Source organism: Hypanus sabinus, chromosome 8 (assembly GCF_030144855.1).
Source record: "Hypanus sabinus isolate sHypSab1 chromosome 8, sHypSab1.hap1, whole genome shotgun sequence".
Lineage (NCBI taxonomy): Eukaryota > Metazoa > Chordata > Chondrichthyes > Myliobatiformes > Dasyatidae > Hypanus > Hypanus sabinus.
The window spans coordinates 70,704,653-70,717,982 of NC_082713.1; the positions used below are offsets into that span (position 1 = coordinate 70,704,653).

At 41.6% G+C, this 13,330-nt stretch overlaps 1 protein-coding gene across 1 annotated transcript in view; it reads left to right on the forward strand.

Moving 5' to 3' along the window:
* The first annotated feature begins 5,640 nt into the window (after positions 1 to 5,640).
* Positions 5,641 to 13,330, forward strand: part of LOC132397760 (leukocyte cell-derived chemotaxin 1-like) — a 133,314-nt gene continuing 125,624 nt past the window's right edge. Inside the window, exons 1-2 of the mRNA XM_059976525.1 lie at positions 5,641 to 5,694; positions 5,881 to 6,015. Of these exons, the coding sequence (XP_059832508.1) occupies positions 5,641 to 5,694; positions 5,881 to 6,015 (189 nt within the window). The remainder of the gene's footprint in view (positions 5,695 to 5,880; positions 6,016 to 13,330) is intronic.

The following is a 13,330-nucleotide window of genomic DNA, read 5'->3' on the forward strand; positions in this document are numbered from 1 at the left end:
CCTCTCTTAAATCATACATCGCTGACTGTATCCAAAGTGATATACCTGTTTATGAGGGGAAATGGCCACAGGGGTACTCTGTACTTGCTTCTTAACCCCTTTCCTCTTCCTGACTGTCACCAAGTCTCCTGTGTCCTGCACTACCTCCCTTTATGTCCTATTTATCACCCCTTCACCCTCCCAAGTGATTTGGAGTTCATCCAGTTCCAGCTCCAAATCTTTAACACAGATTGTTAAAAAGTGTAAGTGGGGTAGCAAAAGGGAGTGGTTACCAGAAACCAGAGAAATTATTCTATCATCTTAGAGACTACCCAGATGGAATATGAGGTATTGCTTGTCCAAATTGATTTTTGCCTCTTTGTGGCTGGAGAGGGCAAGTAGGTCAGTGTGAGAATTCAAAGTTTAATTCAAGTACCACTCCCCTCTGTCAGAGCATCCAACCTTATTCTATTTCCCACATTCTAGTGCCCCTCGCCTCCCTTCTCTTCTCCTCCCGTACCTTCAGGACCTACCCGTCATCGCCCACTGTTTCCCCATCTCCTTCCCTGTATTACATGGTCCACCATCCTATCCTATCAGATTCCTTCTACAGCAGTTACCTTTTCCACCTAACACCTCTCACATCATACCCTCTCCCGCACCCACTCCTCTTCACTCTCCCCTATCACCTGCAGGCTTGTACTCTTCCCGTCATATTGTACTGGCTTCTGCCCCATTTATTTCCTCTCCTGATGAAGGGTCTGGGCCCAAAATGTCAACTGTTTATTCTAATCCATAGACGTTGCCTGACCTGTTGAGTTCCTTCAGCACTTAGATCAGTAAATGTGCTTTTTGCCTGTTTAATTTCCTTAAAACATTTCACTTAAAGTTGCCTGGAGGCTGGAACAAGGTAGCAGCACCAATCAGGCATCAGTAATGTATGTGGCTAGGATAAGCAATTGTGACTCTCCTTAACCAATCAAGCTGAAAAATTGTTAATAAACAGTGGACAATGTGAACCAGGAAATGTCAGTGAGACTGACAATTTCAGTGTCAATGTTACTTACAGCAAGCAGAATGGAAAGGAAATGAAAAACTGAATTGAGAGAGAGAAAATAATCTTATTAAGGTTCAAACTAAAAAGTTTTAAAAAAAATTGAGATTTCTAAATTTTTAAAAGCTCAATGTCAATGAGGTCGTAGAACACTAAGTGAGAAAACTGAAAAAGACTTAAAGCCTATTCAAAATAATGAAAGTTTTTTATTATGATAAATGCATAAAGCCATCTCTAGTGATATAAATAGGGGCCTATAGGGCATACATACATTTAAGCTTTGTAATAAAATAGAGGTTAGAAGAATCTAATGCAGAGAATTATTTTTGAATCAAATGGCTCTCCCAGAAACACAATTGAAAAGAGAACCCACAGTACTCACAAAATTGATTAATATTTCTGAAATAAAAACTTGAAAATATGGAGGCAAACACAGGACAGTGAAACCAAGTAAGTGGCACTTTTTATGCACACGAGTTAAATAATGTTCCCTATAATATTACTAAAGTAAATAGAAATTGTGCACAAAAGTTCAAGGTAAATGAACTCTGTATGCCTTGTTCCTTAACCAGCCTTGGAATGTGAATTCATTATTTTGTTTTTCTACTTCTATCACTCCATTGTTTCTAAAATAGTGGTATTCTATGAATGACTAAACTTATCACTGAAATTTGAAAGCATGCAGATCCAGGAAAGCTGAAGTAAAAACAGAAAATGGCAAAAGAACTCAGCAGATGATGTTGTACTTGTGGAAATAGAGTCAACTTTTCAGGTTGAAAAATGTTGGTCAGAACTGAAAGAGAAGGGAAGTGAGTTAGTTGCAGAGAGGTTGGAGTGAATAGGGCAGAGGAAAAATCTTTGATAGGATAAGCCCAAAGTTGCCAGTGTAATTTGGGCAGGACTGTTGCTGAGTACTCAGAGAAAATGAACTAATATAATGTTAAAGTATAACTGTACACTAGCACTAGCCAGTTCTGATACAAACTGAAGTTGTTGTATTTATCAATGCGTCCTGAAGATTGTAATTGCCCAAATCGATTATGTGGCACTATCCCTGAAGCACATATTGGGCCTTGTTTGAAATTGCAAATAGCACAGACAGGTGAGCTTGAATTAGTATGGGGTAGAAAATTAAAGTGACAAGAAATTGAGTCACTCCTGCAGACTGAATGGGGGGAGGGAAGGTCTCTACATCTGCAATTAGTTTCCTCAGGCACTGGATTAAAACAAGTGAATGAATGGCTGTTCATCTTGAAAGAACTGTTTAGGTCTTTGGAGGATGGGAAGGGACAAGATAAAAAAAGATGCCATATCTTTTGCAGTTGTGTGGGAGAATGCCATTAGAATAACATTAGCAGAGATGGAGATAGAAGAGTTGACCAACAACATTAGAGAATAATATTCTCTTTGTTCTGTCTAATCTTCTCTGCAAATTAATCCTACATGGTTTCTCAGTTCCAATGGTCTTTGACCTAAAATCTTAATATAATTTTTCTTTTCACAGATGCAATGCAACCAGCATTTTCAATATTTATTAAAATTCCTGGTTGACTGGGAATGGGACCAGGGTGTTGCCTTTGCAGCGTTCATCCAGAAAGAAATATCTATCGGGGCCCACTTAGTGTACATTTCAATTTATAAGCTAAACTGAGCCAAGTGCAATGTGGCTGAACTCACAGCAATGTAACTACAATGCAGTACCAGAAACTGTCCTGCAACAAAGTAGGAAAAAAAAGTTATTTCAGCAGAATTTATAAGCTTTTAGACACACTAAGTTTTATATAAATTAGAGAATGGAATTAAACAGTGAAATTTTTATGTGGAACAAATTGCCATTAGTCAACATTGGCCTTTCTCACACTAGCTACTAACATGATGTACACCTGCAGAACTAGACCCAAGCACGAAGGAACGGCTAATTCTCTATGTCACAGTGATCACTGGTAACGGCTCAACCCAGTAGCAGTGGATGGCAGGCTCATGACTCAATCCAGAAGCAGAAGAACAGCTGAATGCCATGAAGAGATGGAGCCAAGTGGTTGGGCATAGGGGTACTAACAGAGCTTCGGAGGGCCAACTGAACCATACCGTGAGACAAGGTGTTCTCTATAACATAAGAAGACTGCTAAAGAGCTAGCTAGGGACCTCTTTCAATCATCATAGAATGTGGAAACATGTGCCAGTCACAATTAACGACAAGACTGTTAAAGCAATAGAAATAATCTAAAAAAGAAACAAAATATTTAAGAACATTAATTTAAAAATAATGCTCAACTTCTCCCTTCATCAGATCAAGGATCCCCTCTGTCATGAGTGATAAGAGTTGTACAGAGTGGAGAAGTGGCATCCCCAGTGAAAATGTGTGGTATCTATATCCGGACTCCACATGGTCATGAGAGGAGTGGAGGAATGAACTGATAGATGAGGCACCATTAGCCATTCAATAAGTTCCAGACTTGAGTGTGTTGGTGTGAGTCCAGGACATACTTGCAAAGAAACTGCTCAACAGAAGCAGTTCTTTTCAAAACCATTAACCACAGCCAACAGAACTCAGCACATTGTGGCTTAGGTCCAACTTAGAAAGAATGTTCTTTTTTATTACTTCAGTGTAAATTGTTCAATTGCCCAATCATTCTTCTGACTGTTCAGTGATTGTCAGTTTATGCTGAATTAGGACTGGTATTTTGCTGTGGGCTGTGACACCAAGAAATCTGAGCAGATTAAACTCACCTTTCCAACTGGCAAAATTTCATCTACGAGGCTGGATATAATCCAACTTGCAATATTGTGATGTGTTAACCCTTTTTATGACAAGGCTGGATTTGTCCTTTGCATCAACAGAACAGTCAAAGCTGAATCTGGCTTACACCGACGGTTCTGAAACAGAGTGAAAGTAAATCTGATTCATTGGTTGCCAAAAACTACTGGAGGAGTTTAACAGATCATGCAGCATCTGTAGAGGTAAAGGGATAATGGATGTTCAGGCTGACACTTTGACCTGAACTGTTGAACATCCCTATGACATGGCTGAACCATAGCTGCTGATCATGTATTCCTGAATCCAACCATAAATCATGTTAAAAAAAGGGTTCCTTGTGATGCGCTTATTCTTTTACCTTGAGACCTCAACATTGAAATATTGATGGATCAGCAAAATCATCCTACTCTTATAAATAACCAGTGCCCTTAGACTTGCAGCCTCTCTAGTCAGTATCATCTAACCCCAGAGTAAATGAATCACATTTACAATGTAATGTCATAGTATTTAAAAAAAAAGGATAAGGGCTTAAATTGTGCAGAGCAAGATGTAGAGCAAAAAATAGTTCCCACAATCCTTATTGGGTAAGCTCTTGTAGAACCAGATGGACCGCGATGTGGATATGAATTAAAATATTTTTAGGTGCTGTCCAAATGCAATTTGACATTTTTTTAAGAGTAAGTTCATTGAAGAAATACAATTACAATACACATCCCATTACTATGCTTATTATAGAAACAAAGAACATAGAAAACCTACAGCACAATACAGACCCTTCGCCCACAAAGTTGTGCCGAACATGTCCCTACCTTAGAAATTACTAGGCTTACCCATAGCCCTCTATTTTTCTAAGCTCCATGTACCTATCCAAAAGCCTCTTAAAAGACCCTATCGTATCTGCCTCCACCTCCGTTGCTGGCAGCCCATTCCACGCACTCAATACTCTCTGCATAAAAAACTTACTGCTGACATCTCCTCTGTACCTACTCCCCAGCACCTTAAACCTGTGTCCTCTTGTGGCAATCATTTCAGCCCTGAGAAAAAGCCTCTGACTATCCACACGATCAATGTCTCTCATCATCTTGTACACCTCTATCAGGTCACCTCTCATCCTCTGTTGCTCCAATGAAAAAAGGCCAAGTTCACTCAACCTATTCTCATAAGGCATGCTCCCCAATCCAGGTAAATCTCCTCTGCACCCTTTCTATGGTTTCCACATCCTTCCTGTAGTAAGGTGACCAGACTATGTTTAAGGGGCATTAGATATGGGGCACTTGAATAGACAAAACATTGAAAAATATGGTCCTAATGCAGGCATATGGGATTGGTGTAGATGGGGATGTGGAGGGCTGTTTTATTGTAATATAGCTCTTCTTACTCCAAAAGAAATAGGTGAAATCAAAATGCAGCATCAGTCTTCGGAGAGCCACTGTTCATAATGATCCCAGCATGTCCAATTGGAAATAACAGGCACCTCTCCAAAGCCAAGGCTTGGAAGAGGGTAGACTGAAGGTGGATGTTGATAATTGCTCTCAGGAAAGTGGCGAGTTCATGAGGTGAAACGAGCTGTTGGCACTCTGTTAATAGTTGTTGTAATTAAAATATAGTTGTAGAATTTTGGACAACTATGAAAAAAAAACAATTTCTCCTTAAAACCTCAGTGCTTCTGTTAACGGTCTGGGTGTTAACAACAATTCGAATTTAATCTATCAATTGCGCGCCGGCCCCTTTAAGGGAAGCGTCTGAAACTCCCCTTAAGCGATTCAAACTGAGTAGGGGGAATAAAACTCTCCGTTCCTTGATGTTCAAAAACTAGTTGTGATTCAGCCTCTGCGACCAACGTTATTAAATGATGGCCAAGAAAACTAGCCCGAACCTCGAGGCGCAAATCTTAGCTGCAAATGTGAGAATATTGATCTGTTAATCAATTTAATAATTATTATCGCCGGAGAGTTACCGCATTAACTTTCCTTAATATGTAGAATATTTACAGTTTGTTATCGCAACGGTACTGGTGTCAATTCCTGTTTTAATTTATGCTTAAGAAATTCATAAGTGAGTGGATTATATTTTTGTCGTGAATCTCCAGATTTTCGCAACTAAAGAAAGAGATAACCGCCTGGGACGATATTTGCAGATTGGGATCTTGGTGGTCCTGCTAGCGGTGTTGTTGTTACTCGGTGCGTTTGGCGCTCGGTACTACTGGAAGCAGCAGGAGAGCAAGGTGAGGATGTCCACTTGTTCAAAGCCCGATCCAGCAGTCACAGCCCTTGGGATCGCACTGTGTAATTTCTCCGCTAACTTTTGGGCACCAGTTTATAAAATTTCTCCCTAAGAAGTGCAGATTTAAATCACAATTCTCTGCTGGGTTCACGCAGACGAATGATACATTTATAATTAGCAGGGAAGTAAATACTGTTGACTTTAATGTGCTTCTGCATACCCAAAGTAATCATATGTTGGAAAGTGTCAAAATAAAACTAATATAGACAATAGAACTGTATGGCAAAGGGGCAGGCCTTTTGCCAATTTCTTTTTTTTACCAAATTTAAAATAAGTCTCTTTGTCCTGTACATAATCTAATGTTCAGTCCATTCAAAATATGATCAAAATCTGTTGATATTTGTTAAATCAGAAGGATAAAACATTAATGTCTTAGTGAAATTGTACATTTGTCCCACCCAAAAAATGAACAGGGGTCTTGTTATACTGTGAATTCCTATTACACCTGTGGGAGGGCCAGCCAATTTCTTTTCTTTTTTTTTGTAATTTATTTTTTATTGAAATCCAGCATAATACAAACATTTCCAAAAGATGTATTTCAGATACTGTACAAGTAGGGAGTGAACTTTTTTTACAACATAATCATTGATTTGTGAGAATAAAATCAGGCCTATTATGGCGTGTTATGTAGTTAAACCATTTCTCTCAGTATGAATCAAGTTGTTCCAATTTATGATTGACAGATGCCATTAGCTTCTCCATTTTGTAAATGTCCATTGTCATTTCCATCCATGCGTTCAGAAGTTGCTAAAAGAAAAACAAATAAAAAAGGCAAATGCTCAAGATCTGAAATAAAAATGAGGATAGTCAGCAAGAATCTGTGGAAAGCAAAACGGAGTTAATGCTGCAGGTTGAGGACGCTTGGTTATCTTATAGGATAAGGACTGTCACTTTTGTGACTCAAAAGTGATTTATTTTAAATCAAAAGAACTTGTGCTCTTTTTTAATCAACTTCCATGAAGGTTTGATCCCAAAATTAGTTACGTGTTAATGACTAGAAAACCTGTTGGTCTCGTCTGAACTGATCCTACGACCTACAGAGTCACTTTCAAGGGTTCTTTACATTGATGTTTTCTCAGTATTATTTACATTGAATAGACTTTCTTACTTACATCTTTCACATACATGAGTAGTAATAATCTTTACGTCTCTATCTTAATGTGCAAAGTGCAATATGTAGTAATTTATAATAAATAATATGTTCAACAGGACAGTCAATATAGCATAGACATACAATTGTATCAGCTTGAATTACCCAGTCTGATGGCCTGGTGGACAAAGTTATCCCAGAGCCTGTTGGTCCTGGGTTTAATGCTGCAGTACTGTTTCCCAGATAGCAGCAGCTGGAACAGTTTGTGGTTCGAATGACTCGTGTCCCAAATGATTTTTTGGGCCCTTCTTATGCACCTGTCTTTGTAAATGTCTTGAATAGAGGGAAGTTCACATTTACATTGTTCACACCACTCTCTGCAGAGTCCTCTGATTGAAGGAAGTACAGTTCCCATACCAGGCAGTGATGCAGCCAGTCAGGATGCTCTCAATTGTGCCCCTGTAGAAAGTCCTTGGGATTTGGGGAATCATGCCAAACCTCTTCAATTGTCTGAAGTGAAAGAGGTGCTGGCTGTTGTCCTTTTTTCACCACACAGCTGTTATGTACAGACCACATGACATCCTCAGTGATGTAGATGCCGAGGGACTTAAAACTGTTCACCCTCTCAATCCCAGATCCATTGATGTCAAGGGGGGTGAGCCTGTCTCCATTCCTCCTGTAGTCCATAACTAGCTCCTTTGATTTTGTGACATTGAGGGAGAGGTTGGTTTCTTCACACCACTGTGTCAGGGTGATGTCTATGCATATTTGCATAGTTTGTCTTCTTTTGCACTTGTCAGGGTCCGGTCCTGAATCCGCGTTCTGGGTCTCGATCCGGTCTGAGGGCTCTGGACTCCGGGTCCTACAGTTGCCCCTCCCGTCACCCGTGAACTAATTAGGACCCTCCTGGTTCAAGGAGCTGCAGGTGTTTTTAGGTGCCTTGGGACTGGGACGAGGCGGGTGGTCGTTTTGTTTTGTTTCCTGTTTCTCCGCCGGCTCCGAACTCTTCTCTGCATTCTGTTATCCCGCCTGGGCTCAGATATATTCTTCATCATGCTTCACTGCCCGTACCAGTACTGCCAGGTTGGTCCTCTCCCCCACCTTTCTTCCCATGCACTGGTCCCGCTGCTCCGCTCGTTTGTTTTGTTCACGCGGTTGCGCTGTCTGCCGGCCATTTCTGATTTTCCCGTTATCATGACTGTTGTGTTGGTCACCCAGGACCTATGCCCGTTCCTACCCCTTGCCTCCGTCGGGCAGATCCGGCCGACCTGCCGCTGCCCAGCAGTGGTTCTGCCCGTTCCTACCCCTTGCCTCCGTCGGGCAGATCCGGCCGACCTGCTGCTGCCCGACGGTGGTTCTGCCCATTCCTACCCCTTGCCTCCGTCGGGCAGGTCCGGCCGACTTGCCGCTGCCCGGTGGGGGTTCTGCCCTTTCCTATCCCTTGCCTCTGTCGGGCAGGTCCAGCCGACCTGCTGCTGCCCGACGGTGATTCTGCCCGCTCCTATCCCTTGCCTCCGTCGGGCAGGTCCAGCCGACCTGCTGCTGCCCGACGGTGATTCCGCCCGCTCCTATTCCTTGCCTCCGTCGGGCAGGTCCAGCCGACCTGCCGCTGCCCGGTGGGGGTTCTGCCCGTTCCTATCCCTTGCCTCCGTCGGGCGGGTCCGGCCGACCTGCCGCTGCCCGGTGGGGGTTCTGCGCCATCCTCCTCTTCCGCCCAAACCCTGGGATTGTGCCCTGCACCTGCCTAGGGGGCCGCATCGTGCCCAGGCCTCTGGTGTTTCCGCCTGGGAGGTGTCCCTACCCGGGACATATGTGGCCCACCCAGGGAGGGCTCTCCGTCAGCTTATCTAGCCACCTAGACCTGTCTGCCTGCCTGCCTGCCTGAATCCCAGGAGCCTGTCTACCTGAACTCGAACTCCGGGAACCCGCTCCGCTTTGCCAGCCGGAACTCCAGGAGCTCACTCTGCTCTGCCTGCCTGACACTCTATCTACCTGAACCCCAGCTATACTCTTAAATGCCATGGCATCCCCATCCTGTCCTCCCCCTAGTACTTCAGTGTCTGCGTCCTGCATTTGGGTCCATCCGGCCCCCTTCCTGACAGCACCTTAGTTATGTATCAAGCTTTGTTTTATTATTTTTTTTATTTATCAATCTTTGTTTCTCTATAAAATTCCACTGTTTTCCTTAGCTCTACACATCCATGATACACTGCTGGCAGAATTCCTGCCAGTGAAGGAACTTCTCTGAACATCAGTCACTCTACCAATGGCTCTCAAAAAAGTGCAAAAGCAGACACCATATGATCAGGTAGGGAATATGAACACAGTCCGCCTTGAACTAAGTATTAAACAGAGGAATTGGGTCAAAGTGGAAAACTGGTGCTGAGGGGGAAGATGGTTCTGTAACTGTCCCCATCCCTCACGATGAACTGTAACAGATTAAAACAGGAAATATCTTATGCCAAGATATTTATGATTTAAGATATGCCAAATTCTCTTACGTCAAGTGAAAGCTTTTAATTTATTTTTAAAGAGGAATGAAAGCAGACTAAAAGTAATGGACAAGATATACTTCAATCAATAAATTAATTGGCCAAAGAAATGGAAACCTAGTTTTGATAATATGAAAGCTTAACAATTTGAATTTATAAATTGAGATTTGTTATAGATGGCAGAGCTCATAATATTTTGCAGGTACAACAGAGGAGGTGGTAGAAATCCGAGAGATCCGCAGCATTCACACCTAGAGTGTCTGCTTCTTGAGAAAATTCAGCTCAAAGTTAAATAAAAACTAAAATTGCAGACATTATGCTGCACCAGAGAAGGGAAGTTCAGTTCAAAATTCAGTCACATGCTCAAGTCACTGCCTGGAATTAGGCAGTGATCAGGAAGAAAGCATGTGACTGCAACTCGTCCAGATGTGAGGAGCCCAGATGGAATGATGAAGGAGCCTTGGCTTCAATGGAAGTAAATATTAGAATCCTATATAGCTGGTTTGGTGCTTCTAACTGGAGATAAATTGGGGAGGGGTTTACAGAAAAAAATGTAAAAAGCAGCTAGATAACATACTAAGAATGTGAAAGCAGTTAAAGGGAGCCCTGTTCACTTCAGCAAGGGGAGCACAGAATGAACAGGTTGCACTGAGCGAAGAATGGAGTTGCCTAGATTTTGGTTGGTAATGACAAGTACTTGAAGGATCAATTTTGCCTAGGAGGCACCTTAGTCTACAATCATTCAGTGAAATTACTTCACAGCATCTTATTGTAGAACCTAAAGTGTTTCTGGATTTATGCCAATGGTATTTCTGACCTAATAGATGAATTGATACTGCTTGTACTATGGTATTGTCAAACCATTTTCTCTCGCTTATCAGTTCCCCTGCAAGGTGAAAGGATGATGGAAATTGCAGCTTAACACAGTTTCATACTTGCTGCAATGCAGCTCTCTCAGGCATTCTGTCCAAATTCTATATTTAGGACCTATACACAATCAGCTTCAAATCTGACCTGTTTTGCCACACTAAATTGCTTACTTTAATTGCATCTCTGCACCAAAAAGAAATGGTTAAAATCAGACTGATGATGAAAATTTTCTGGTTCTGAACGTACCTGCAGCCTCATCGGAATTTTCTGCAATGAGTCAGTCTTAAACCCAAATACACTGAGGTGAGAGGAAATGAACAGGTATGTTCCCTTGAGTAAATGCACCATCCAGTGTGGTACTATGAAATTTCAGACTCCAATTGATCTGCGTTAGCTGAGCTTGGCAGGAATATAATTGCCCTCTTGCAATCAATGACAGCATTTTGCTTTGAAGGAAGGATGTGAGAAAAACAGCCACTTTTCCTGCTCCAAAACATCCATTCATCTCCTGAGAGGGTGGGCATGTGGAGTCAGAGGTTAATACACTCTGATAATCGCAAAAGATTCTCCATTAGAAAGTAAACAGTACTGGCCACACTTAAATTTAAAGAACTCCACCAACCATTGCACAAGCACATTTCGATGACTTACAGAGAGTGAGCAGGATTCCTGTCCTGGTTTTTAATTGTTCCATCGCTAGCACTCAGCACTCTGAAATTTCCTTTGCTCCTTCTTTAACTATACCCCTTTGGCCAAGTTGTGAGTCAGCTTTCCTGACACTTAAACGTCACTTGTTTATTTCCCTCCGTAGATGCTGTCTGACTTCCTGAGTTCCTCCTGCATTTTGTGTGTGCTTCTCATGGAATGGAATTGTTCATCTTGAATATGTACACCACTTTGTTGGTTTTGAGGCCTTGAGTATTACTGAAGATTGTAGTGGAGGAGCCCTCCACTTCTTTTCAGCAGACTAGAATTTCCAGGCCATGTTTGTTTCAAACAAAGTAAAAACTATAAAGTAAATTTATTATCAAAATACATGTACGTCACCATATGCAACCCTAAGATTTATTTTCTTATGGACATTCACAGTAAGTACAAAAAATGAAAATAGTAAGGAATATATATCGAGGACATGAGATGAAGTGTCTTTGAAAGTGAGTTGATAGGCTATGGGGATGGTTCAATGTTGGGTGAATGAAGTTGGGGTTCCAGACCCTGATGGTTGAGGGGTTGTAACTGTTCCTGGACATGATGGTTTGGGACCTAAAGTTCCTGTACCACCTTCCTAATGGCAGCAGGAAAAAGAGAACATGGCCTGGATGGTGGGAATCCTTGATAATGGATACTGATTTCCTGTGATGGCACTACATGTAGATGTACTCAACAGTGGGGTGGGCTATACCTATGGCAGTCTGGGCTCTATCCGCACTAGCTTTTGTAGGGTTTTCCATTCAAGGTCAAGGATGTATAGCAGACCATGATGCAACCAAATCCATTGCATATCTATAGAAGTTTGTCAAAGATTTAGATGTCATGCTGAATCTTCTCAAACTTCAAAGTAGAGGTACTGCCGTATTTTCTTAATAATGGCACTTCTGTGCTGGGCCCAGGACAGGTCCTCTGAAATGATAACACCAAAGAATTTAAAGTTGCTGACACTCTTCATCTCTGATCCCTGATTTTCCCCCTTTAGTCTTCCTCCTATATATGGCATTGTAGTTGTGCTTAGCCTCGCTGTCATAAGTATAAAGTGAGTAAGCAGGGGACTAAGCACACAGCCTTTTGATTCACCATTGCTGATGGAGATTGTGAAGGAGATGTTGTTGCCAATCCGAATTGACTGGGGTCTGCAGATGAAAAAAATCAAGATTCCATTTGCACAAATCAGTATTGAGGTTTAGGTCTTGGAGTTTATTGATTAGTTTGGAGGATATAATTGTATTGAATACCAAGCTGTGTTCAATGAAGAGCATCCTAATGTATGCATCTTCCCTGACCAAATGGCAAATGTTAAATTGTCACGTAGAAGGTCACATGATGTATAATGTTAAATAGGATTGATAGAACTTTATTTATTGTAATACTATTACCAGTATTACGACCAACTAATAAGATTGGGACATAGAGCTGTGCCTGGAAATCATGCCACAGGCAAGGTTTTATGAGGGTGTCTGATGATATAATGTCTCCACTAATGAGGGAGCCATAAATTATGCAGGAACCATCAGTTCTCTGTGCACCAGTTATGTTGTGTTGAGAAATGGATTGCTCACAGTAAAAAGACTTCCCTACTGTAATTCGGGTGCATCAGTGGTGTTTTTTTGGGGGGGTGAGTGTGGGGGTGGAGTGATTGTGCATTGTACTTCAGCTGAGGAGCACTTGGTGTTGTCAATAGGAAGAGGTAAAATACTGGTTTTCCCCTCTGGTGCCCTAGTTCAGTTTCATCTCCTAGCATATATCTGTTTCTCAATCAAATTCACTGAGATTAAGCAGAAATAAATCATTTACTGTATCTTGGTCACTGTTTCAGTCTCCCTGCTACAAGCAAGCCGGCTGCTTCATTTCCTATGTTGCAACACTGACACCCCTTAATTGACTTGTTTTTCTTCCTTCATGATTAAAATAACAAAATCTATAAGTCTTCACATAACGGCAAATAAGATGGATGTATTTTTAATCCCGTGAATTTACAACCAAGGTCAAGATATGGAGCTGTCAAAAAATACAGATTTCTTCTGCAATGAGAAATAATGGTTGAATAAAGCACTGAAACTTTTGCAACCAAATGATAATTCACATCAAAT